Source organism: Haliaeetus albicilla, chromosome 3 (assembly GCF_947461875.1).
Source record: "Haliaeetus albicilla chromosome 3, bHalAlb1.1, whole genome shotgun sequence".
Taxonomy (NCBI): domain Eukaryota; kingdom Metazoa; phylum Chordata; class Aves; order Accipitriformes; family Accipitridae; genus Haliaeetus; species Haliaeetus albicilla.
The window spans coordinates 26,815,581-26,842,524 of record NC_091485.1 but is presented as its reverse complement, the minus strand read 5'-3'; the positions used below and the strand labels follow the sequence as shown (position 1 = coordinate 26,842,524).

The following is a 26,944-nucleotide window of genomic DNA, read 5'->3' as shown; positions in this document are numbered from 1 at the left end:
GGATAAAAACCCATGCAGTTTCCAACTTATCCTGAAAAGCATTGTGTCAATGGGCAGGCATCCAGCAATGGTGTTTGGTTGTTTTCTCAGAGTTAGATGGTTGCCATCTGGCATTGATAGTGAGATGGCGTTGTCATCAGTTTCTAGATGCAGGAAAGGAATGAATCCTCATCTGTTTCCTGTGGATAAGCAAGAGGTTGATAATCTAGTAAAATCTTGTTACCTTAAAGAAAGCAGGCTTGGAATTTGTTTACATAATATAGACCAGCTCTAACTTTTCTGTTGGTGTAGTAAATTTCTTGAGAGAAGGCTGAAGATGTTAAGAAAACTGCTTTGCAAGAATACCTTAAGAAAGGTATTTTTCAAGAGGTTTATCCTCTCTTTTTCTGTACTATTACTGTAGTCAATTTACTTTTAAATGAAAAAAAACCCCAAGCATCGCCCCTGGAAAGGAATAAGGTCTTTCAAGCATTCTTTTAATATTTTTAAAGAAGGTTTAGCTTAAGATAAGTATGATCATTGTAGTGTTGTAATCTACATTTAAAAGAAAAGGTGCAAAAACTGTACAGCACATCTGTTGAAAAAAATAGTTACAACTTGCTGTGTCTAGAGATGAGGTAATATCATGGATAACTAGTTCAGTTTATTATCTGGCTAGCATTTCTCTTTTGTCTTTTCCTTGTTACTCGTAAATCTTTCAGCTTTTACCATAATCATTTACCATTTTTCCTGTTTCCAGTTTTTTACAAGTTGCTTTGTCTGTGATCACCTCACAGTACAGGTTCTGCTGGACTAAGGAAGTTCAGCTGGCTGAGGCCTTTGCAAAAAGGAAGAATGGTGGGCAACCTCTTGAACTTAAAAAGGAAAAAAAAATGCTGTTCACAACTGACCCTTTTGAAACTTTCTCATTTTCCTTGATCCTGGTTGTTGGTTTGTTAGTTTTGAACATTTAATGATCCAGCTGCCAGCTTTCAGTAACTGAATTGTATCATTATTGGAGAAATCTGGTTGCACTTTATTAGAGAAAACATCACTGTTTATATTGTTGTCCTGTTCCTCCCCTGTAATTTTTCCTATTATTGTTTAGAGTGACACCCAAGTCTCTCTCAGTCATAGCCTTTAAAAGATTTCTGTGTTCAGAATCAACTTCAAGGGGAAAAAAAAAAAAAACTGTGGCAAAGCAGGGGGAATCTTTTCATTAAATATTAGGCATGTGGGTTGACTGTATTAATTTTAAATCGTTCCTGTAATATTTTCTCCTTTCCTTTGACTCTTCAGATGATCACATAATATGCAAATCATTTTACAATGGATACAAAAGAAACATTAAATATATTAAAATCTGCATTTTAATAAAGTTGTCAATGTATAATACATATCCTGCAACTGAGAAAGAATGATAAAAAAGCAATAAAAAGTTAATATAGGCACAGAACCACAGAACTATCTAATAACTTTTAATGTTTTACAGTCTGATAAAAATAAATGTGATCTTGAAGCTGTTGGATACAGGTGTAAGACATATCCTAGTCTGCGTTTAATATGTTTTAGCTATTGAGAAGTAGCAGAACTGCGTTCATATGCATTTGCTGTTTCCTTTGAACTGTAGGGATTAAGCTTGTGGGCATGTTTCTTTCTCATTTCAGATGGAGTGGATGTTGAGGATGACCCCAGCTGCTCATGGCCAGCATCATCACCTTCTAGCAAGGATCAGACTTCCCCGAGCCATGGAGAAGGTTGTGATTTTGGTGAAGAGGAAGGAGGCCCAGGATTGCCCTATCCATGCCAGTTTTGTGACAAATCGTTCAGCCGCCTCAGCTACTTAAAGCACCATGAGCAAAGTCACAGCGACAAGCTCCCTTTCAAATGCACGTATTGCAGTCGTCTCTTCAAACACAAACGGAGCAGGGACCGCCACATAAAGCTTCATACGGGAGACAAGAAGTATCACTGCAGTGAGTGTGATGCAGCGTTCTCAAGGAGTGATCATCTTAAAATTCATTTAAAGACTCATACATCCAACAAGCCATATAAGTGTGCCATTTGTAGACGTGGATTCTTGTCTTCTAGTTCGCTGCATGGTCACATGCAGGTTCACGAGAGGAACAAAGATGGCTCTCAGTCCGCTTCCCGGATGGAGGACTGGAAAATGAAAGACACTCAGAAATGCAGTCAGTGCGAAGAAGGCTTTGATTTTCCTGAAGATCTTCAGAAGCACATTGCAGAATGTCACCCCGAGTGTTCCCCTAATGAAGACCGATCTGCTCTTCAGTGTGTTTACTGTCATGAACTCTTTGTAGAGGAAACGTCTCTGGTGAATCACATGGAGCAGGCTCATAATGGTGAGAAGAAGAATTCATGTAGCATTTGCTCTGAGAACTTTCATACTGTGGAGGAGCTGTACAGCCACATGGACAGTCACCAGCAGCCAGAGTCATGCAACCACAGCAACAGCCCGTCTTTGGTAACTGTGGGCTACACCTCAGTCTCTAGCACCACTCCAGATTCGAATCTCTCCGTGGATAGTTCGACAATGGTGGAAACAGCTCCTCCTATGCCAAAAGGTCGTGGAAGGAAGCGGGCAGCTCAGCAAGTGCCAGATATCACTGGTCCTTCGAGTAAACAGGCAAAAGTTACTTATAGCTGCATTTATTGCAACAAACAGTTATTTTCCAGCCTTGCAGTTTTGCAGATACACCTGAAAACTATGCATTTAGATAAACCCGAACAAGCCCATATCTGTCAGTATTGTTTGGAGGTATTGCCATCTCTCTACAATCTGAACGAACATCTTAAGCAAGTCCACGAAGCTCCGGACCCAGCACTGATTGTTTCTACCATGCCTGCCATGGTGTACCAGTGCAACTTCTGCTCTGAAGTGTTCAATGACCTCAACACCCTTCAGGAACACATCCGATGTTCTCATGGTTTTGCCAACCCTGCTGCTAAGGACAGTAATGCATTCTTTTGTCCCCATTGCTACATGGGATTTCTTACAGATTCTTCTCTGGAAGAGCATATTAGACAAGTCCATTGTGATCTTAGCAGTTCCCGTTTTGGTTCCCCTGTGCTTGGAACCCCAAAAGATCCAGTGGTGGAAGTGTATTCTTGTTCTTACTGTACAAATTCTCCAATATTTAATAGTGTTCTTAAACTGAACAAGCATATCAAGGAGAACCATAAGAACATTCCTTTGGCACTGAATTACATCCACAATGGAAAAAAGTCCAGAGCCATGAGTCCCTTATCTCCTGTAACCATTGAGCAGACTTCTTTAAAGATGATGCAGGCAGTTGGAGGTGCTCCTCCTCGTCCTGCAGGTGAATATATTTGTAATCAGTGTGGTGCTAAGTATACTTCCTTGGACGGTTTTCAGACTCATTTAAAAACACATCTTGACACTGTCCTGCCAAAACTGACCTGTCCTCAGTGCAACAAGGAATTTCCAAATCAGGAGTCTCTGCTGAAGCATGTTACCATTCATTTCATGATCACCTCAACCTACTACATCTGTGAAAGTTGTGACAAGCAATTCACTTCTGTGGATGACTTGCAGAAACACCTACTGGACATGCATACATTTGTGTTCTTCCGCTGCACCTTGTGCCAAGAGGTTTTTGACTCCAAAGTCTCCATTCAGCTACACTTGGCTGTGAAGCACAGCAACGAAAAGAAGGTATACAGATGTACATCTTGCAACTGGGATTTCCGCAATGAGACTGACCTGCAGCTTCATGTTAAACACAACCACCTGGAGAACCAAGGCAAAGTACACAAGTGCATCTTCTGTGGCGAGTCCTTTGGTACAGAGGTGGAACTGCAGTGTCACATTACTACCCACAGCAAGAAGTACAACTGCAAGTTCTGCAGCAAAGCTTTCCATGCTATCATCTTGCTGGAAAAGCACTTAAGGGAAAAACATTGTGTTTTTGAAACAAAAACTCCAAACTGTGGAACAAATGGGGCATCTGAGCAGGTTCAGAAAGAGGAAGTGGAACTCCAGACTTTGTTGACAAATAGCCAGGAGTCCCATAACAGCCACGATGGCAGCGAAGAAGATGTGGACACATCCGAGCCTATGTATGGCTGTGACATTTGTGGAGCAGCTTATACCATGGAGACTCTCCTGCAGAATCACCAGCTTCGAGACCACAACATTCGACCTGGAGAAAGTGCCATAGTGAAGAAAAAGGCTGAACTCATTAAAGGGAATTACAAGTGTAATGTGTGTTCTCGAACATTCTTCTCCGAAAATGGGCTCCGAGAACACATGCAGACACACTTGGGACCAGTGAAACATTATATGTGCCCAATCTGTGGTGAGCGGTTTCCATCTCTTCTGACTCTTACTGAACATAAGGTCACACATAGTAAGAGCCTGGACACTGGAAACTGCAGGATTTGCAAGATGCCCCTCCAGAGTGAGGAGGAATTTTTAGAGCATTGCCAAATGCACCCTGACTTGAGGAACTCCTTGACGGGGTTCCGCTGTGTGGTGTGCATGCAGACAGTGACCTCCACGCTGGAACTGAAAATCCACGGCACGTTCCACATGCAGAAAACTGGAAACGGTTCTGCCGTGCAGTCCACGGGGCGCGCACAGCATCTCCAGAAACTGTACAAGTGTGCTTCTTGCCTGAAGGAATTCCGCTCAAAACAGGATTTAGTGAAACTTGACATCAACGGTTTGCCATACGGTCTGTGTGCTAGCTGTGTTAATCTCAGTAAAAGTGGTAGTCCAAGTGTCAACATCCCTTCAAGCAGTAACAGACCAGGCATGGGCCAAAATGAGAACTTGAGTTCCATTGAGAACAAAAGCAAGGCAGGGGGACTGAAGACTCGATGTTCTAGTTGCAATGTTAAATTTGAATCAGAAAGTGAACTCCAAAACCATATTCAGTCAATCCACAGAGAGCTTGTTCCAGACAGCAACAGTACACAGCTGAAAACACCACAAGTATCTCCAATGCCCAGAATCAGCCCCTCCCAAACTGAAGAGGTAACCCTTTTTTCTTTGCTCTTGACACCTTCCATCCTTTTGGAAAAAATCCCCCTTTCTTCAAGCTGTCTTGTCACTTGTCATGAAATGCTTAGGCTGAACCATGTTACATTTCCATCCGTAAGCATTAGCTAGTAATTATTTGCTTCTTGATATGCCTTACATCTTGGATTGAATTGTGTGGAATAGGACTAATTCCAGTCTCCCTAGGATATTGTCTTCTGTATCACTGAGGAGACCTATCTTCATGCCAGCACAGCTGAGAACTGGAATCTTATCCTAGCTCCCTTACGCATTGGAACCCCCAGCTAGGAGTTGTGCTTACGGCAGAGAGCATTAATGACAGAGGAGTAGAATACAGTGAGCCAAAATGCTGGCATGAGGGGTGGATTTTTAAAAAATATTTGTGAGCAACAAATTGAGGGGGTTTTTTGTAAATTGTGTTGTAGACATTCATTTTCCCTTCTTATAGCATATTTTGATTAAGTAGAAGTGCAATGCTAGCCTAAGGTAAATCGGGAAATCAGTCCTTTGGATGCAATTCCTTGTGTTTTTCTTTCCATTCCTGATGAAAAACATTTTGATGTCACTGAAACACCTAGTGCCTGATGATTGAAATCTCATTCATGCAGCGTAACTTAGAAAGTAAATATCAAACTCTTGAAAGATCTCATCTGCTTCCTCAGTCACCAGTGACCAAGTACTAACACCTGTATACAGGAAAGTAGGGGGGTCATGTACTGAGAGAAGGGAATCTGTTTTACCTTCAGAGATGTTATCAATAGAATGACTTAGATTTAATATTTTAGGCATGGTATCTTGCATAATGACCCCTTAGAGTTCAGGAAGCCTAAAAACACAGCATAAACAAATGCTAAGAAATAATAGCTTTTGCTTCAAGAAAGCTTTTAGCCTGTAATGGTACAAACATGGTGCAACCCATTGCTGTGAATGGATACCCTGTGGCTAGGAAGATGCTGCTCTTCCATCACCTTCCTCACTCCCTGTTTGTGAGCCCATCTGTTGGATAAGAAATCCCTCAGTGTGTCATTCAACAGTGTTGTGCAAACTGGAGGGCAGGAGGGAGGCAGAGAGGGAGGAGGGAAGATACACAAGGATATGTGGGCCAAGAGGTAAGTATTTGTGGAGCTACTGAGAACATAGCTGAAGATAAGCTGGGAGAAGACCACTGAGGTATCACAGGGCCTGGAGTGCCATGAAGAGAGAAGTGGGGCTGGGAGACAAGGGTGAAGTACCAGGCTGGATGCATCCGCCAGGGAAGGGCCGTACGCTTCCGTGACTTCTGCATCTCCAGTTTGCACATTGGGTGGTGGCGGGGGACATCCGGGGAATGGGATGTCATTTGGAATTCATGGAAGGAGCAGGTTGTTAGACTGAGAATCACAGGTCTAAGGAAAACCTTCTTTTCAAAGAAGAGGGAAAAGGAATGGCTCCCATTAGGTGTGGTTCAGGCCATTCATTGATGCTCCTGTAGTACTGCTGCTCAGTGAGAACCACACGATTAAGAGCTGCATGTTTTTGATAGATTCAGAGTCATCCTGGTTTCTCTTTCTGTCATCTTTCCCCAAGTGACTACATGAAATCTTGCTTCCCAGGCATGTTGGAAGCCAATTGCTGCTACCTCAAGCACAATCAGAATCGTGTGTGTTAAGACAGTTACCATAATAAGATGTTACCAACTTGTCTTTCTCTTGCTTGTAAGCTAGACAAAAAGAGATTTGGGGGTCCTTTGTGGTGATATAAGGTCAGTTACCTTCAGTGTCATCAGTGAATCTTCTTGTACTTGGATCAGGTATAATCAGAGTTCTTATGTCTTCTTCTCTTTGGCATCATGTTCTTCTTCTTACTCCTTTTGATTTTTTTCTTAGAAATGTATTTAATATGAAAAAGCCTTTTAAACTACAGCAAGATTTGTGAATAGCATTTGCGTGCTTTCAAATCACCATTTGTCCCCCACCCCCATTCAGAGCATGTAAACTGATTTTTTCAGTGTCTATGGTTCTAGTCTCCACATAAGTAACGTAGACTTTCAGATTCTTTTCTCGTGGGAAGCACAAAGCTATCAAGTTCCTGATAGAGCATTAGTACTTCTGGAAACCATAAATGCATATTTGTAAAATCCTGAAAGATAATTTATTTTTCTAACAGATATTACTGGTTTCAAATTGTAGTGATGCAAGCATTTTAGCAATGAGAATCAAAATTGAAAGTGGTAATACACAAATGTTTAACACTATAGATTGGATGTCCAGGCTGAGGGAAATGAAAACATAAGCATATAACAAAAACAATAAAAACAAATTGGACTTCTAAAATTTGTTATTAGTCAGTGGCTTTGCTACTCCACTGGAAGGATGTTTCTTGAATTGAACGGGATGTTGAAGATGGCTACTTAAACGTTCTATTTCGGGGAAATTTTCAACAAAAAAATAATCATAATATTAAGGAGTGAAGGTTTTGTTTGCATTATTGAGAGTCATGTGGTTTGAGATTTCAACATCTATATAAAGAACATTTTATTCCTAAGGCAAGAAAAGTAAGGAGACTAGTTGTCAAACCATTAACAGTGCTGAATAGCCTTTGTTACTCAGTAATAGATTACTATAGTAAGAGTACTAGAAAATACCTTTTTAAGATAAAAGATAACACTAAAAAAATGTCTCTTCTGGCTTCTTTGGCAAATATTCTCATGGCTGAACTAGAAAACTTCCCTTTTTAGCCTGTACTCAGTAACATGATAGGGTGCAATTACCTTAACATGGTATAATGTCATCAGCTGAGCTATCACCTGCTGAGATCACCCTGCTTGCTAAGTGAAAGATGTTGACCTGAATCATCTTCACTGAAAGTTACCTTTCAGTTGGGATGGGAAATGATAGGCAGTGCTCATCATCTGTTACAACAATTCAAGGAACAGGTCAGAACTCATTAAGCCCATCATACTGTTGAATCTAGTACCTGTAAGCTATCAAGCAGACTTAAACAAGCAGATTGTGGATAGCTGGCTATTGAAAGAGCTCTAAAATTGGTAAATCTGTAACTTACTCTTTTTGTTTAATGAGATACTGAATTCAAGTTGTAGATTTCTTGTAAAGATTTTAAGTCATTGCAAGCATGCTGCTAGGCTAGGATAATAATCTTCTGGGTGATAGTTAATGTTTAACAGTAGAGAATAAGGTCTGACATGTTAGTGAATTGGGAACTAGACATCAGTCCTTCTTCTGTCACTTAGCTGCTTTGTTGATGCAGGCAAATCTACCTGAACATCTCTGCTTCATTTTCCTTATTCAGAAAATAAGATTGATAGTTCCTGAAAAGTGTGTTGCCATGCTTAATTGTGATACATTTTTTGTAAAGCACCTGGAAGACGAAAAGCAGCGTTCAAGAAAAACTGTGTGGCCTTGCCTCTCTTTTTCCTCCTTAATATGCTGTCTTGCACCTAATGAGAGAAATCCTGACTCAGCAAAAGGCGTGCCCTCACTTCTTAAGCTTCATGACTTCTGTACATGCAGAATCATACCAGCATAACTGTACAATAATAGTTATATTGTTGATTGCTTAGCTGGCAGGGGAGGAGGGAATGGACTCCAGCTTACACCAACAGTTTACTGGTAAAACCTATCTTATGGTGGTATATCTATATGTGCAACTGTCCTCAGTTTGGGGTCCTGTTGGTAACTTCCAGAGTAGATGCTTAGCAAGTGTAATCGCTTCTGTAAGTAGTTTAAGTTATGTATCACTTTGTTCCATGAATGTGAAGCTCCTGTGAATACTGTATTACCTGTGGCAATGCAGACAGTCCTTCATTAATAATATAAGAACACTCAGGGTTTTCTGGTCCTGAGAAGAGAAGGAGCAGGGCAAGTACACTGCCAAATTACTGCAGGAATAAAGATGCTTATTTAGATGTTGCAAAAGACTTGCAGAAACTCACTATAGCAGAGAGATCAAAAGTGCTGGACAAAGGAGAGAACTAGCAACTGTCACACCAGCTGAAGAACGGTGTAAGTGTGAACCTGGGGCTGTTCTTCTGTCCTGTTGCGGTTGTGCAGAGCTGTATGCCAGGATGGGCATGTCACAGCAGGGGACACTGGGCACATCACAGAACCATTCTGGAAGGAGCCATGAAAGTGCAGGCTGACAATGAGCTTGTGGAGACGGGGTCACAAAATTCAGATGCTGCAGAGAGCTGGTGACTCCTTGAAACTCAACTTATCCAACCTCAGATGAATCCAGAAATGGTACCACCCTGGGAGAAAGAATGGAGCTCAGGTAAGTGTAGTGTTTTATCATTACATTTTTTTCTCTTTATTCACAGGCCCTGAATCTACCTTTATTCTCTTACTATTCCTCCCCCCTTCTCAAAACACTGCCAGACTCACAAAGACAGAAAACAGGAACTGCCTTTTGAAGTAGCTGGTTTGTTTCAACAGCATGCACTGGCAGTCAGAGACAGAAAGAAGAGAGAAAAGACTGTGAGCAACCCAGAAATGTTCCCAGATGCATGCTTTTGGCAGGGCAGGCAATAGCATTTCAGCAGTATAAATCACTGTGCTTTTAACTGAAAAAACGCACTGAAATCAATACTCATGCATTTAATTGAAATACATAAAGAAATTAAAATAATCCTCCTCATCAGCAATCCAAGCTGATCATTCTGACTACAGGATTTTTATGAACAAGCACATAAACTTGTAATGTAAACATAAGAAGTAGCGCCTTGGGTTTCCTGTCAGTGAATCCGGGCCCAGAACAAGTGATTTTCATGCTGGATTTTGGATCTGGGGACAGAAAAAGGTAAAGAAGGTTTGTTGCAGGAACAAAGATTTGGCTTTGAAATAGTTTGTGGAACTAATCTGGGGCAAACATATTTTCTGCTTCTGGAGTTTCAGAATGAGCTCACTAAAAATACCATTTTTGTCTTCTTGCATCATTTTGACATTGCTTTCAGGAAAGTGTTATTTAAAATATGACCATATATATTTTTAGGAAGCACTACCCTGTTTTTCTTGCCACAGTAGGCCACCTTCACATTACTCTGTGCTCTAATTTCTGGTAGTACCGCTGCTGTGAAGTGGCTGACAAGATACAGGCTTAAGCATTTCTCTTCTCTTTGTCTTTGTATTTTCAGTAGTGAGCTATCAGACAGAGTCCTCTCAGAATTTAACAAGGATGGTGTTATTATCCTATTGCTGTAAATCCTAGCAAAGTTAAGCAGCAAACTTCCCACCTTCTCACACACACCATGAATTCAGTCTGTGAAAGGAAGGCCATGTGTTGGCTGGGAGCTGCTGGACAAAAACAGGAGGGATAGTAGCAGTGAGTTTTCTTAGTTTCCTCTCCACTGATCATTAAAACCTAATGCTGTTTGTCTGTCTTGTTATTTGTCAGGGTCTTCAGATGGGGAATTTGGGGGGGCACCTTCTTCATACCTGTGGAAAACTTTGCATGAGAGGAAGAAAGGATAACATGTTCTCCAAAGTTTTCAAGAGCATCAAACCAAGACTTCCATGAAACAATGCAGGGGGGGAAATGCCTGCTTGAAGAAACGCAGAAGTGGAGGCGGACACAGGAATGTGGATGAAGACCTTAAGCATCTCTAGAGAGGACAAATGTAGATTCAACAAAGCTTTATGAGACAAATCATCCTGAGGTGTATACTCCAACAGGTCAGCTGTGCAGCCCACTGTCCTCATGGGGCTTTCCCTGTACATGTATCTGCTGGCCAAGTAACAGGGTAACATGCCACAATTTCCCTTCTGCACAGCCCCAGTGGAAAATCAGAATAGTGATGAGTATTTGTATTCTGACTTAAGAATTGTGTAGAAACAACAAGAAATTTCTCCTGTTTTTCTAGCCTGATTTATCTTTAGGAACAAGACATGAGAAATCATGGCATGTCTCTTTTTGTCTGCTGGTTTGCATACCTCTAGAGAGAGTTCTCTAGAGAGTTCTCTCCCCCCTCTTACTTTTGGACTACTCTTGGCCAGTTTCAAGAAAAACTTCATAGATGAATAGGAATCTCAAAGCCTATAAAGCTTTTACAACACTTGGGAAGAGCGGTGACCCAGCAGGTGGTAGAATCCAGACAGGAAAGAAGCCTTTTAGAGATCCAAACCAGGAAGATGGCTTTAACTGAAGTTCCTACCTGGTTTTTATGCAAAAGTCAATCAGTCACAAGAAATGAAGCTATAAGAAACCATGATCTGTTCTTTCTGGTGCTCATAGACCAATTTCTTAAGTGACTGTAAATGTTTTGAGAAGTGTTTTTTACCACTGCTCAATAAAGTTGTTATGTGTAATGTGTGTATTATTTGTCTCATACAACAAACGTAACACCCGAATTTGTTACTCTGTCATCAGGGAAATAAAATGAGCTAACCATTAATTTAAAGTGGATATCTAGCCCCAGTACTGCTTGTTTCATGAAGTTGTACAAAATGAACACAAATGAACCACCTGATATGTAGCATCTTGTTGAAGAGTCCTCTTAGTTGAGGTCCCATAGCTCTGTGATGGCTGGTAATTGATCTTATGCCTGATTGTTCAAAATCTTTAGGCATTTTTTTCTTCTTCCAAACCCATCTTTCATTTATTCCATTTCCTGCATTGTATTACAAATTATTGTATAAAATATGACCTGTAGTATTTTACACAGTGTATTCTGCTGAATATGACAGCAGAAAGGTGTCTCCTGCTAACATCTGTCCTCACCATGGGACATTTCAGGACAAGGGGTGGTGGGCACAAACTGACACACAGGAGGTTCTCCCTGAACATCAGGAGACACTTCTGCTGCGAGGGTGACTGAGCACTGGCACAGGTTACCCAGCGAGGTTGTGTATCCTTTTGAGATACTCACTAGCCCTCTGGACACAGTCCAGCTTCAGGTGGCCCTGCTTGAGCAGCAGGGCTGGACCAGAGGACCCCAGAGATTAACCTCAGCCGTTCTGTGGTTTCCACCATCCTTTGGGCCTATCTACCAGATATATGCTGATGTTATCCTGTTCTTCCTTGGTGGATAAACCTTTGTTGCTAGTATATGGCTTTGTAAGTCAGGGAATAAAAGAGTGGGGCCGTTCCTGATACTGAGCATCTCAGTACAGTCCTACCAGTAATAATGCACAAATCTGGGAAAAAAGCCCCTGCCTGCAGTTTTTATTAGAGGCCTGAATTTGTCAAGATGAAAGCCTCACATGCATTCATTGATCATTCATAATGCCTGTGAAATGCCTCTGAAAAGCGACTTAAAAATACAGCCACTTAAAAAATATGGCCACTTAAAAGTCTGTTGCTGCTTGTGTACTCAAAAACAAGGTGAGAGGTAGGAGAGAAGGAGGTATTTGTCCCCTTCGATCATACTTCCATGGTTTTGGCATCAGGTGTGGGATGGACTTTGCTGTTCTTTACCTATTATCCAGATTCAACATTCTGTGCAAAAAGGCACACCTAATGGTTTTTCATACCTGGAAGGCCACCTTTTCCTCTCTACATTTTCCAGTAGGAAATGGGGTGGTTCATCAACAAAGAATGATCTGAGACTCGAAGCTTCCAAATTTCCTTTTGTACTTGTTTTCCCACTGCTACAACAGTCCTCTCTGGTTTCTGCTCTGATGGCTGGAACAGGTTCAGTGCCAAACTCTAGGAACATGGCTGTCTGCATACAAAGACCTTGCAACCATCACTGACGGGGGCCAACTTGCAATTGATTCTGTTCTGCTGCTTGGTGCTTCTTTCGTAGGCCTAGTCAGGGAATGTCTGCATCGCCTGATTTTCCTGAACTATCATGTCTTAACCAGAGCTTCTCAGTTTTCTTATGCTACCTGCTTCACAGCTGGTAGTTTGTGTGATGGTGGTTGAGTGGTTGAAGTCCTGCAAACCTAGAAGTATACATTCTGCTTCTGAAACAAACTCTGCAATCTCTTTTTTTTCTGATAGGGAAATGGTAGACTGAAGCCCTATGCAAAAAAAAAAACAAAACAAAAAACAGACCTTATTACAGGGTGTACCTAAGAGGAACTGCTGGAATTTTAAGAAGTAATGTGAAAGTAAAGATTATGAAATAGGACAGAGGGAATTCTGGGAAGTTCCCTTAATTCCCTTAGAGGAAAGCAGGTATGTCTTCATAGGAAAAAAACAGCTAGACACAAATCATTGTGGATAGCGTTGAAGTCTGGCTCAGCGGAGTGCTTGTTTTGCTGGTACACCACTTCCTTGGGCAGCTGCGCTGCCCCAGTGGAGGTTTTTCAACTGGGCACGCAGTCAAGCATCGTTGCAATGTCAGCAGCTGTGTGCCAGCTCAGATGCTACCAGTATATTTGTTAACATTGATGTGGCCTAAGAGTATCCATACAGGGTAGCACTATAATTACAGCAATACGATTGTAGAACTCTGTTCGTGGCATATTCCGTAGTGTAGGCAAGCCTTTGTAAAGCCCCAGTCTTGCCAGTGTTATCATGTGAAGCCTTCATTTGTGAAGTCCCATTGACTTCCCCAAGTGCAGAGCTAATTGCATGAGAAGGATCTAAGGGGTTTAATCCTTCTCCTGATACTTCAATGAAAATTAATTTCTTATATATTATGTATGAGTAATATATTTCTGTTTGTACATTAATATTAATGTTGCATATTTTTGAGCACAAGTTCTATTCTGTAGGATTAAATTATCTTGTTAAGTAATAGCCCAGAATTCTGCAGGAATAAAGGTTGAGTTGGAAATGGACAATTAAGGGCAGGGGGAGGGTCCTGAGTCACATTTTGGAAGGTGAAATTAATCAGCATTAATTCTCCATAGTGTGGGAGAAAAGTGGTTTTAGCATTTAAGTCAAACAAAATAAGGTACATAAAAAGCCCCTGATTTTGCCTTTCTGTTAAAATCCAGAGAGCTTTTACAAAATTTGTGATGGAGAAAAGAGACAAAAGAGTATTCTCTTGTGCATACTTGCAAACTATTAATTTTATTGGGCTGCATCTGTTGCTGATTGTTGCTGAAGAAAGTTGTGGCTTTATTGAATGACAGTCTGTCTCAATATGCCTTTTTTAAAACAAAGGAAAAAAAGGAACTTTAAAAAGAAAAAAGTCTTATCAGCTTACTCAGAATATCAGCTTTTTGCATCTTAGATTTGCCAAGTCACGCTCTACTGCCTGTGCTTCGATGTCACGTCATCTGCAAAATTATCAGTGCAGTCTTGGTCATAGCTTCTCCTTAATGTCCACAGCCACACGGCTGCTCTGATACTGAGATGCTGAATGTTAGGATGCCTCTTGATGGGTTAGTAGCTCTCTGCCTTCAGAGGGTCTCAGATTGGCAGCCTTCTTTAAGTGCAATGTAAAGAGACAGACAGAGGTGGCAATGCTGACAGAAAGTTCTGTTGTTGAAACAGTCAGCCCCGGATTCCTGAGTGCTGCTCAGCACATATACTTGCAGTGCTCAGAGGCTTAGCCTCACCCAGGATCAGGCCCTAGGATAGAAAGAAAGAAGCATATTTGTTTTTCAGATCCCAAATCAAATTCACAGTACTTAAAGCTGTTTGTACTCATAAACTATGTAAACCTGATACAAAGTAATTGAGAGAAAATAAATATACATCCATGTGCTGCCAGGTTTTAGAGTCACTTTTCTGATGGGTACCTCACTTCAGTACGGAGTTTCAAAGACCTAGAGAGAGTTAAAGGTTTAGAGAGTTCGAAGGGAAGAGATGCAATTTTTAAATGTTGCAAGATTTGGTTCTTTCTGTGTGGCGATGCGAGACATTGTGAGCTAAGGCACTTCATCAGCCAGGGGAAGGAAAGGTTTGTAACTAAGAGACATTGAAGACAGACTTGATTAAATACAGAATCCAGAACAGAAAGGTGAAAGACAGAACAGCAGACCACGACTTCAGGCAGACTAGAGAAGGAAGGACTGCTGGAATGAACATTTGTGTTTCTGACTCTACATTTTGTGTATTAAAGCAATAAGCAACCATAATGAAAGGAATCAGAAAAAATAATGGTTTTTCTCCATTTTTTGTTTTGCTTACCTTATGGGGTTGATCGTAATCATTCTCTAGGCACGTACACTCAGACCCCATTATACTTAAGACCCTGCTAAACAAAAGCAGAACAGAAAAGTTCTCATAAAATCATTATGAACATGTTTTTAAAAGCAATCAGGAAATACTAATTAAAGGGTGTTGTGTGAGCAATGAGAAGAGTTAGCAATTAGTCAGTACGAAAAATATGCAAGATGACAGTGCCCCATAAGAAAGATAAATAGCTAACTGCAATGAAACTGGCTAACATATGCTTAGTTTTTTTAAGAGCTTAAGGTTGACAAAATAAGCATCCAGGAAGATAGAAAAGAAATCCTCAATTAAGGTCCTGTCAAAAATAATCTGAGGTATGATGAAAAATGGCTAAATGGACAAATAAGCTGGGACTGTGGTTGCTCTTGTGCCTCATGCAGGGCCAAGCACACCGCTAATGCTTAATGAAATAATGATGTAAAAAATCAGCTGGCAGCATTAGGAGTTAGCACTGGCAAGTTGCTCTAGTTAGTGTGCAAGTTTTAACTTGGTTTTGCATATGATTTGTTGGAAGCTATTCACTTTCTCTTGTCAGGTTACCTTTCTGTTGGTTTAACAGGTTGAATTAGCTCCACCCTGGATTTAATGTGAGGGAAACTGTGAATGAATGATTGGTCTGGGAGAGGGGAATTGGAGGGGGCGGGGGTGGCATCACAGCACTCTCTTGGCAGCAGCAGGTTGTCTCAGCTGTGTCATTGATCCATACCCTCAGTCTGTGCTGAAACTGAGGGGAAAAAAACTTGAAAGTCCCCTTTACTGCTGTGGCAAGGGTAAATAACATACCTAGGTGTAAACAGGAGGTTATTGGTAGGTTAACAGGTACATGTCAAAGCCATTTTTGGTAGTGCATGCAAGAGAGATGTGAAAGCACTGTAGAATAAACTAGGGATGCCTTTGAGCCTGAGAGACTGTAGACACAGTGCATTAGAAGCTATAAGACGTATTTTTGGTTATTTCATATAGGGAACAAGTACTCAGTTAAAAGGGGGATACAGGAGATCCAGAAATGGTATATATAATCAAGGAAACCAACCAATACTGTTGAAAAAAATGCTTCATTGTGGATCTTGTGGCATATCCTCCCCACGGAGAAGAATGAAGTATGGATCAGGTGTAATATAATGGAATATAGTATACAAAAAGTGACTTACAAACACAGAAAGATATCCATCCCAAAATTCTCAGAGAAAGGAGCTGAAGATAAAAGGAAACACTAAGCAGGTAAATTTACAGTCTTTTAAGAAGAGGTATCAACAGCCTCGGAAAAGGCTACTAAACAGACATTTAACAGGGGATGTAAGGATTATGCATGAAATTACTGGTTTGTGAGCTTGATTTAAAACAGTGAGGAACATGAGAGAAAGGCTAATCAAAGACATGATAGAACAACACCTAGAAAGTTTGGATTTAATGAAGGATAGAGGGCAAAGATTCACAAAAGGAGGATGATGATGCTTAAAATTTTCAATAAAGAGTATTTTGAGAGAGTAGCCACAAGTGCTGACAGAGAAGCCTATAAACATGATTTACCAGGATTTTAGCAAAGCTTTTGAAACGGTATAGCACAAAAGAATTATCTGTTGCGTGAATAAGTATGGCATAGGGAGAGATACTTTGTTTGATTAAGAAAGAAAAGAAACACTAACTTGGGTATGGAAAGCATAAGAGTCTTGTGAATTGAAGCAGGTTTGGTTGGAGGGGTGTGAATAATGGAAAGCCTTAAGAATCATTATTTGCACCAATTTTGTTGAATTTATGCAGCATATCAGTAGTCTGGAAGAAAGAATAAGTAGTAAGGTGATGAAATTCCCTGATAGTACAAAACTGAGGAAATGTCAGAACAAAATAGGCAGGTGATAAAATTCTGAATGACTTTGACAAGGAGGTGGAGCATGGGCAGATAAGTAGCATATGCAGTTCATTTTCAAGTAATATAATGAGGCTAGGGAATAGAAAAAGAAGAGTGTATGGATACCTCAGATAATCACAGGGCACAGAAGGCTGTACAGAAGAATCTTCTACATACTTCTGAAGCACTTCTGAATAGAACTGTAAATCCTCAGGTAGAGTGGTTATTAGTTGTTTTACTTTGTTTATAAAAGCAAATAAAATTCTGGACACAGAATTGAAGTACCAATTGAAAGACCATATTCTTGGGCCATTTATAAAAGCAGCAAAGCCTCATTTGACATGATATGGACACTTTGGGCACCTTTATAGAAAGGAAATTCTGAAATCTGCGAAGTGACAAGTGAGGATCAGGACAATAATTAAAGGTCTAGGTGACATTAATTATTCAAAAGGTTAGAGAGACACATGCATACGCTCTGCATGGATTGAAGGCCCAATCCAAAGCTCATTAAATGTAGTCACTGAGAAGCTTTGCATGCCAGAAGGCTCTAAATTGGTTCTGAAAATAGGAATGCAAGTGAAGAGGAATGCAAGAGGCAACCAGATTGCCCAGTGCTCTTGTGAGACATCTAGTCCAAGCAGTTACTCTTCTACAACACTTTTGAATGGCCCCAGAAACGACTTGGGCTTCAGATTTACACGTGGCATGTAGGAGACAAATTGGCACTTAGGTTCTTGACAGGAGGGGGTTTAGTGAAGGATTGTGGGCTTGTTTATTGAAGAGTTTTTATGAAAAGATGAGGCCACAATAATATAAGAAATAAAAGGAAAAAGTTAAACCACTTTCTTAATCCTATCTCATAATGTATGTGTTGCTCTCCTCTGGAACAAATCTTTGGAAGTTTTGCAACAAGGCACAGTTTAGAGTGCAGTACAGCTTCTCCAGATACTGTACTGGGCCTGTCTAAGTCCATATCGAAATGCACTGGTAAGGGTCTTTCTTCTGTGGCCCACCTTTGCTGATAAGAATTACTCTGTAACAAGAAATGGACATGGGTTTGTTTTCGTGCTTGCAGGGGAGGAGGAGAGTGTTGTCGTGTTTCTTTCTCTTGTAAGAGGCTGACAGGTGTACTCTGGCAAATGCAGTGGTGGCAGGTTAGGGTGTAAGTGCCCTCAGCCATCCACCTTTCATCATTGTGTGGAGCTGATATGCTCTGGGCTGTGAGCTGGAGCAGCAAGGCCTAGGTGCCCACTCTGTCCTGCTGAGGCCTCTGTACACACAGGTGACTTGGGCAGAGGGGCAGGGAGCTCAGCCAGGGTTCCTCCCTGCAAACATCTGCAGCAAGGCAAGGATGGCTGTCACAGCCCCACGCTTTTTTCTCTGTGGAGCCATCTTGTATTGCAAAGGGCTGGAGACTCGAGAGAGAGATTCAGATGCCTCCTTGAGTCACAACACAATTTTTCTTCTGTGCTGCGCTACACAAGTGCTGCAAGGCTTCTTCCCTGACTGTCCAGGCGAGGGCATGGAGCTGCAATACCCCAGAGCTCATTTCTGTCTTATTCCTGCAAGCTTCCCCTTTGTAGGAACACAGAGTGAGGAGGGGCTGGCTCTCCTCCCGGATCTCACCCTGGTAGGGAATTGGGACCAGCCACGAAGCACATCAGGACCCAGGAGCTCCTGTGAGCAGTTACAGGTCCCGTGGTTCTGACAAAGCTTGTGAGACTTGCAGTTAAAAAGGACTTCCTTAGAATGCGAAACATATGGAAATAAGTATGTGGGTTTTGTTCAACGTGGTGTGAAAATGACTGGGTTTGATCATTTGAAAATCTAAGAGTAAATGGAATTTACTGAGTTTGCTTTTAAAATAAAAACTTAACCATGCACAAGTTTAGAGACTTTGAGATGAGTGTGTGTTGAGCTAATAAAAGTTGATGTCAACATTTTAGAATATGTTTGAAAACAAGAAAGAACTAGTGTTTGATCAAGCAGCAGTCACAAAAACATTCTTCCCTTCAGGATAAAAAGAAAACCTCTGTGTGCGATTCTGCAAATATGTCAGATAATTTTCAAGAGGCTAGTAAGTGCTAGTAAATTACTATTTTTTTGTTGTTGTCAAATGACTTTATTTTTTGGCATTAGACTTCAAAAAAACCCTAACCTTTGTATGTGTTGTCATTATGTACATCAGTCATAATTTTGCTGACAATTCTTGACATGCACTCTGCGTTGCTGTGCTAACAAGAGAAAAGACCAGCCATTAAGTTTATGTTTCTTTGTTTTTGAACAAAGTCACATATCAGGAGTAATGGTAGGGGTATGCTAATAAACAATATATAGTGCCAGTCATCAGGGAGTAAGAAATATTTTCTAACTAGTTCTAAAGGGAAACAATGTTTTAAAAAAAGGGAGAGTGATTGTTATTTATGCAATATTGTTGTTCTATATGTCAGCATCAAAAAGCATCTTGTAAAGAGCTTAGCATAATAAATCGTTGATCGTGACTGTCATTATTTAGAGGTCTTTGATAGATCTAGATGTAGTGCAGTAAGGTTAAATTTACCAACATATAATAGGAAATCCTTAGACTGAATCTGAATTTCTACCAATGTTACCAGTATTGTCACAACAACAAAAAAGAGAAAAAGTGTTGCATCTTTTAAAACAGCAGGCTTCAGAAATCATAACTGTAAAACTAAGTCAAAGCAGATTTGTTTTCTGGGTGTCCATTGATTTTGTTTGTCTACATAAGGATTTAACTTGGTTACATGTCAGAAATCTAAAGTCGATTTAAATGAAAAAAAGGCAAAAATGTTTGTCATTGTTTCCACCGAGAAGCAATGCAACACATTTCGTTACTGTCATCAAGAAAATAAAAATAGTCTCTGTGTATGAGAAGCAATGGGAGATTTGGAAAGAGGAGCCCACAGGAACACTCAATTTCAGAGTTGACTTTGATTAGTCACTAATTTTTCAGTTAACTTGGTAAGACAAAATGACATATGTTTAAAAAGTCTTTATATTCCTGCCTACAGGCTTGAAGTAGAAAGGTACTTAATGGATGGGCACCTTATCTGTCTGGGATAGGGCATCTAAATTTAGATGCTGATAACAAATCCATCAAGTCTTTAATAATGTTTAGAGTCAGGGAAAAAAAAAACCACCTTTTTTTAAAAATATAATCATTAATACCAGCTACATAACATTCTTCAGAAGTTAAATATATAGAAGACAGCCTGTGTTTTTGATGCACATTATCCGGTGAACCCTACTTCTTCCCCAAATAATATGTATGAAATCTGCAATTTACTGCATCTGTACCAGCTTTTTATGACTTTACGTTCTTTAAAAAATATATGTTTTTCTTTTTCTTTTTTTTTTTTCTTTTTGCTGATGTAGGCAAGGTGCCTGTGGCTGTACATAAAGATAGGTGTCTCTTGAGTTACTGCCTTGATGTGGCAGTTCAGGGCTTACCTTGCCTTCATTGCATCTTCAAAACAACAGTTGAGCTCTCCAGGACTGTTACCTTAGGACTTGAGTCCTTGATACTACAATTATGCAGTTGAATAATTTTATGAATCTGACTTGTCTCATTAGATGCCTGGATAACTGCAGATTTTAAGCCTTACGATGGAAAACCAAAGTCTTATTTTTGAATATACTCCTCTTTTTCACTTTTAAAGCAATGCTTTCCAATGTCAAATCTCTGGCCAATTCAGGTCAAGAAAAATAATAAAAGAAAATACAGTCACATTCTTAGGATGTTGAAATGTCTTGGACAAGTGATATACCTTGTAGAAAAGTGAAATAGCAAATCTTTTTTGAAAGACACCAAGACAGAAATGAAAAACTTCTCCTGTGCACCAAAGAGAGCAGAGTAATGCATTTCCTGGTTTATAATGAAATTTGATCTGCATACACCATGATTTTTAAGTAAGTCAGGCCCAATCTAATGTGGCCAAAAGGATTGCTCTCTGGCTAGTTTCCAGCCAACCTTCCCAGTTTTAGTTACAGGCTTGCCAATAGATATTGAAGCAACCGCCCGGATGCAGTAACCAGTTGTCCAGAATAGCAGGGATTTTTTCATCCTTGAAAGATGGCAACATGATGGGCCATTTAAAATGTATGGTAAGGAGGAGATTGAGCAGCCCAGTTGAGAATGAAGGAGAAGCAGATTTCTTGACTTCTGTGTTTGTTCCTGGCTTCTCCCCAGTTCTGTAGTGGGCCTAATGCATTGGTATAAAATGAAGGATTCACATTGATTTCGGTGTTGTTTGGATGATATCCCACATATCCTCATTGCATTTTGCCTTCCATGAATATAAAGCTGGTGTTTTAGCAATACTGGTCTGTCCATAGAGTTAGGAAGTTGAAAAAAAACAATCTCTATAGAGTTTCAGGAAACTTAGATAAAAGGTAGTACAGAACTGCAGAGTGTTATTTTTTAATATTAATAATTAAGCCTTAATGAAAACACTGCTGGAGAGCTTTAAATGACCACTTTGAACTCAGTATTTTGAGTTATAATGAAATGGTTCCAATTGTATGTTTCAGTAAATTTTATCTACCCTTGTTTCTTTAGAAGAAGACCTACCAGTGCATCAAATGTCAGATGGTTTTCTACAATGAATGGGATATCCAAGTTCATGTTGCAAACCACATGATTGGTAAGTGAAGCACTAAAACTTCTCAAAGACAGATAGCCATTTCTTTTACTCATAATCATCATTGCCTCTGAAATTAAACAGAGTTAAGGAGAAATTAATTGTGCATCCATCAATGATTAACCTAGGCATGATTGATTTTTTTATTCATATTATTAGACTTGATAAAGCATTAGCATATTTTATTTTCTGCAAGGGCTAGTTTAGACTTCTGCAGAGAATTATATATCCACTGCCAGTCAAAACACAGGTGATTAGCAAATTAAACTTCTAATCATTCTTGCATTATTGAAAACAAACTAACAGGAATGGTTAATGAACTGGATGTTAGCTTTCCATAGAGTTTTAGACACGTTTTAATTTCAGAAGTTATTATGGTAATGACACTACTGTGTACTTCTCAAGCACCTTGGTACCAAAATCAAAACTGGCGAGTTTTTGTCATTAGGAAACATAAATAATTTAAATGGCCATAAAATAGTATTGTTTGTTGTGTTTGAGCAATCTGGAAAAAAAAACTGAGTGTATCTGTATACAATTAAATACTATCATTTATTTGAAAAAATAGGGAATTGTAGTATTCAGTAATGGAATCTGCTCTTTAAGGTACAAGCATTTTAAAAAGTGGTTTAGGATTCCTGACACCAAGCCTGGCTTGATGTTTACAAGGCTGTTACAGTTGTAAATTGGAATAAAATAAAAGCTGCTTTTTCTTTGATATTCATATTTTTCTATTATTTGCTTATTCCCCTAGGATTACCCATAATGTTTTCAATTTGGTAACCACTCAGTAATAGAACTAAGAGTTCTATCAGCCAATTAAATTTATCAAGCACATCATTTGCCTGCTAATAAGATAACATTGCCAGGGTTGTCTCATTTTGTTTTTAGTCTCTTCCAAATTTCACTTTTCAAGACAGAGATGGGTACCATTGATTTTATACTCCTGCTTCCCTTATGCTGTTTTTCTTGCTATAATAATAGAAAAGCATGCAAAGCACAGACCAAACGATATGGTATAGAAGCCAGTAATTACATATCCAACAGAAGAGAATTTGCTGGGTTTTTTCATTTAATAACTTAAAAATACTTAGTTTGATGCTCGTTTTTTTTTCTTTCACGGTATCATGCAGATTTCTTCCATAAGCACTAGTAATTTGGCTGCACTGTAGAAGAAAGTTATCTGCCAAAACTTAACAGCCCATTTTTCTAGGTACTTTATTAATAAGTTTTAATACATTTAGAGCATGAACATTTTGTATACTTTTCATAAAAATGAATAAATGCAAATGACAAGCTGGTTTCATAAAGGAGCAGAGTGATTTGCCTGTTGGATTAAGCCTTAGTTTTGATATTTTGGGGAGTCTTTGGGAAGGAGATAATTTGAACTGCTTCACAGTATTCAATCTGGGTCAGTAACGTGGAATTTAAGAGCAGGTTATTACCAACAACAGAACTCACCATTTCTACTGTTTTCTTTGAATCCAGTGTGACAGGGAATATGGACACTGTGGGTAAGGGATGATGCTGGAATGGCAGAATGGTGTGTTTGCTTGCCACCTACTTGTCAAGTGCCTCACATTTTCAGAATAGGAGCCCACTTCTTTCATTAAATACTCACATTTTCTTTTTTTTATCTCTGTTTTCTGGATGAGTTTTAGTAAAGGATCAGAATGGGAGGAGAGAAAGGAGGAGAGAGTCAGTAAAGCAGGACAAATCCAGTTAGCTAGCTTCAGCCTGCAGATCTGAAAAGACTGAGATTTTCTTAAACTAAGCTATTAACTGCCTATGTTTTATTTCTAAAAGCTGGATGAGGTTGAATGAGAAAGAGAATCTTTTAAAAAATATTTAATTGTTTTGTCTGTGTTGTATCTAATCATGCATGATATTGCTTCATGGCATAACCATAGTGACACAGATTTAAACGTGCTTAATATAAAATCTTCCCAGTGAAATAAAGAAGGAGCTTGCAAAACATGCAGGGAGATTTGCCGGTCATGCTTGTGGTAATCTGTGTTCAGTGGAAGATTCTTATCTGCACTGCCAGACTTAACAGTGCAGCTCCTAATGATGTAGCCTCGATTAAGCAAATGCAAGGGGATTTTGTGTTGGGGTGGAGTGAAAGGAATATCAGCGTTCCGGAGAGTTTTGAATGTGACCTCGGAATCGAAGCACAGGGAGAAATAATTTCTGATCTCCAATTTTGTTAGTCTTCTCACCACTAATTGGATTTTTCCTTAGCTATCTTTCTAATTTCACTCTCCCTCCTCCCCTTTAATTTATATCATTGCTCATAGGCCTTTTTCCAAGACTGTATTCTGTCTAGAGTGAAGGTTCAAGGGGTGACATCAAGACATTTAAAATTGGCCTTAGTTTATGTGCATCTGTAGGTAGGCTTATAGTATTCATATATTACACAGAAAACATGCATGCAAACACATTTGTGTGAATATACATAATAGATAACCCATAGATATACCCATAGATATATGCATGCATATCCATATGTAGATTGAAAAATATGTTAGATGAAACACTTAAGTGAATATTGAGTTGTTGACACAGCACATTTACCAAACAAAAAAAACTGGTTTCCTAAACACATCGATCCCTCCCTATTTTACATGTATCTGATAAAATATGTCTTCTTGCCCTGCTTTCCTAGTAGGAGGTCAGCAGAACAAGCAGTAGTGTCTTCACTCCCCTGGGGAAGGGAAAGTGAGAAAGCTTCAGGAAGAAAGAGAGAGAAAAAGGAGGACTCTAAATGCGAGGGAGAGGGAAAGCAATCTGGGAAGGCAGGCATTAGAAGTCAAACAGTGTGATAATCCCCAGATCAAATGTAGGGGCAATAAATGCCTTTGCAAACTTCATCATACAGTGTCAGGAACTGTTATTTCCTCTCATAGTAAAATGTTAGCATTATCTGTGTTGCAGTTATTGATGGATGTAGTGTGTTCTTACCTGAAGGACTCCATCATTGTAATTCAGGTAAAAGAGAAAAGGGGAGGCAGCTGAGACCATGGGACAAACAAGAAGGTGTAAAGTCATCTGCCAAACTCCACCCAGAAATGGGTGGGAGCCACTGATGGGGATACATGCTCAGCCAGCTGAGGGAAACAGTTGCTACTCACCATCATTTTAGCAGTTTGGGAGCCTGGAAAAGTTGATGGTGTCCCATCTAATTACTGTGCCCCTTGAACACGATCCCAGGATGTAAACTGAGTTCACGTTGCTAATATCCACAAAGAGAAGTTGCATTATGGAAGGTCACTGAGGCAAAGATATGTTTATAAAACCCCAGTGTGAAACTTAGACTTTTAAATAAGGCAACTGGAATTACTTTGTTGGCTAAAATAGCTCCACTGAGGGTAGGTATTTTTAGGTTGTATGTATGTGTGTGTTTTTGTCTAATCAAATATAATCTCAACTAGACATTTAGCAGGGGAAGAGGGATTAGAGGCTATGTGAAAAGCCTCTTACTCTTCTTTGTTAGAAGGGTATATAGTGTTTTTACAGATTTTATTATACCTTTCAATCAATTCAACAAGAGGGATTATGCCACCTAATGGAAAATAAAATCAGCAGATGACCCAGTGAAGTGTAACCTTAAGTATCTTTGACAACAGTACAATTTACATTAATTATTATACAAGTTATACATTAAAAAGTTGTCATAGGGATGGCTTTCCTCAGTAACTACATGTTCATTACTTCTAGAACTTCCCATTTTAAAACTGTTCTGCAGCCTTTAATTGAATCTTCCCAGCATCTTTGTGATGGGACAGGGCAATAAGGCTTTTTAATTGAATAGATGAGGACAAAGAAGCGAAGAAGTGGAATTCCTTGCCTGCGTTAAGTGAGTGAAAGTTCAAGAGTGCTGCCTGCCAGATCTGTCCACACATTTCTAGACACTGTGCTTTGCCAAGCAACACCAGTGTTTGCTTAAACTACACACTGATTCAAGCTTAGGCTAGGGGATGTCAGTGGACAGAAAGCAAGGCAAACCGTGGGCTTTTTTAAATAGGCCCTCTGTTTAGGCATTATTTTGGAGCTAGATGTAAGCATATACTTTTGTTTGGATAATCATGAGGATGATTGCTAAATGAAAACATGTTTGTCGGTGTGTGTATTGAAATTTGTTGGTAAAACAATTTCTCAGCTTTTGAGTGGGAAGGGAAGAAATGTAAACCCAGGCGTGTTTCATATGGGTTTAGGAAGTGCTGGCATAAATTGTAATTCTTCAGCTGCCTTCTTTCTTTTACCTTTCCCTCCGGGTGGAATATGTAGCATTTTTAGCAGCTTGCTTTGAGAAAACTCTATTTCGGGGTGCATGGTGTCTGTAGAAAAGAGGGAAGCTTTCTGGCATCCCTTTGTTTTCATCACATAGTTTACAGTTGGCATTTGACCTGAGAGGGTAGAAAGAGAGTCTGCCATTGTTTGTGTTCTGTTTGCTGCACTCCACTGCTCCTCCTATTATTTTCCCTGTTATTTTAAGCAGACAAGCTAAACATTGTTTTTTCTTCCACGGATTCCCTTACATCTGTAGTATCTGATGCAGTTCAGTGTAAATAGACAAAACAGTTGCCGTAACAGTTGCCTAGGATTTTTGCACACATGCACAGAGTGGCTTAGAACTGGGGGAGTTTGTTCAGACATGTTTAACTCAGAAAAGGAATTACTCCATATAAAATTATGAGGCTCAACAGCAGTAGTGTAAATTTGTAAGTGCTCTGAGTAAAGTGCTGTTAGGCATGAGATAATGTAAAGAGATGACATTGCCAAGAACTATTTATGAAGAGCTTAATTTTTTTCACTCTGATAATTCTTGACCAATAATTACCAGCTTCTAATTATCTATTTTAGTTAGAAAGAAATCTCTATCACTATGGAGGTTGGCATTGCAACTAGCGCATAAATCCCCAAAGAGGTAAATGTGTTCCAAACAGCCACAAACAACTGTCTCATGAAACATAGTGAGCAAATTGCGAGCCGCTGGCTGTGCACAACAGAGCAGCACATTTACCATTGAGGACTGATCAGGCTGACAAAGAGAATGATAAAAGGAAGGGGAAACAGCCACAATCTTTGTAGTTTGCTGCTACTTTTGTCGATGAAGAAAGCAAGCCCCAGTGTCATAGCAAGAGCCACTACCCCTCTGAGGAGTCGAGGAGCAAAGGGGAAGGGTGTCACGGTCAGGATTCAGTACCTTTTTGCAACCCTACTTTTGACAATTTCTGTATAGGTCGTTTCTGATAAGTGAACAGACTTTTCTTTCTTTAATCTTTTCAGTATCATGTATGAAACACATTTTGTGAAGTCTGTTGTGGTGAGGGGGGGAGCTTG

At 39.7% G+C, this 26,944-nt stretch overlaps 1 protein-coding gene across 12 annotated transcripts in view; it reads left to right on the top strand.

Annotated features, from left to right (window-relative positions):
• The window catches only part of ZNF521 (zinc finger protein 521), a 232,610-nt gene that overhangs the window by 91,905 nt on the left and 113,761 nt on the right, over positions 1–26,944 (top strand). For 10 of the 12 annotated variants that reach the window (XM_069779204.1, XM_069779203.1, XM_069779194.1 and 7 more), the window contains 2 exons: positions 1,647–4,999; positions 21,520–21,604. In XM_069779204.1, the coding sequence (XP_069635305.1) occupies positions 2,087–4,999; positions 21,520–21,604 (2,998 nt within the window). In that variant the 5' untranslated portion in view covers positions 1,647–2,086. Of the gene's footprint in view, positions 1–1,646; positions 5,000–9,072; positions 9,293–10,411; positions 11,323–21,519; positions 21,605–23,089; positions 23,116–26,944 lie in introns of those variants that run through there. The other 2 variants (XR_011323988.1, XM_069779201.1) reach the window with 2 other exon arrangements.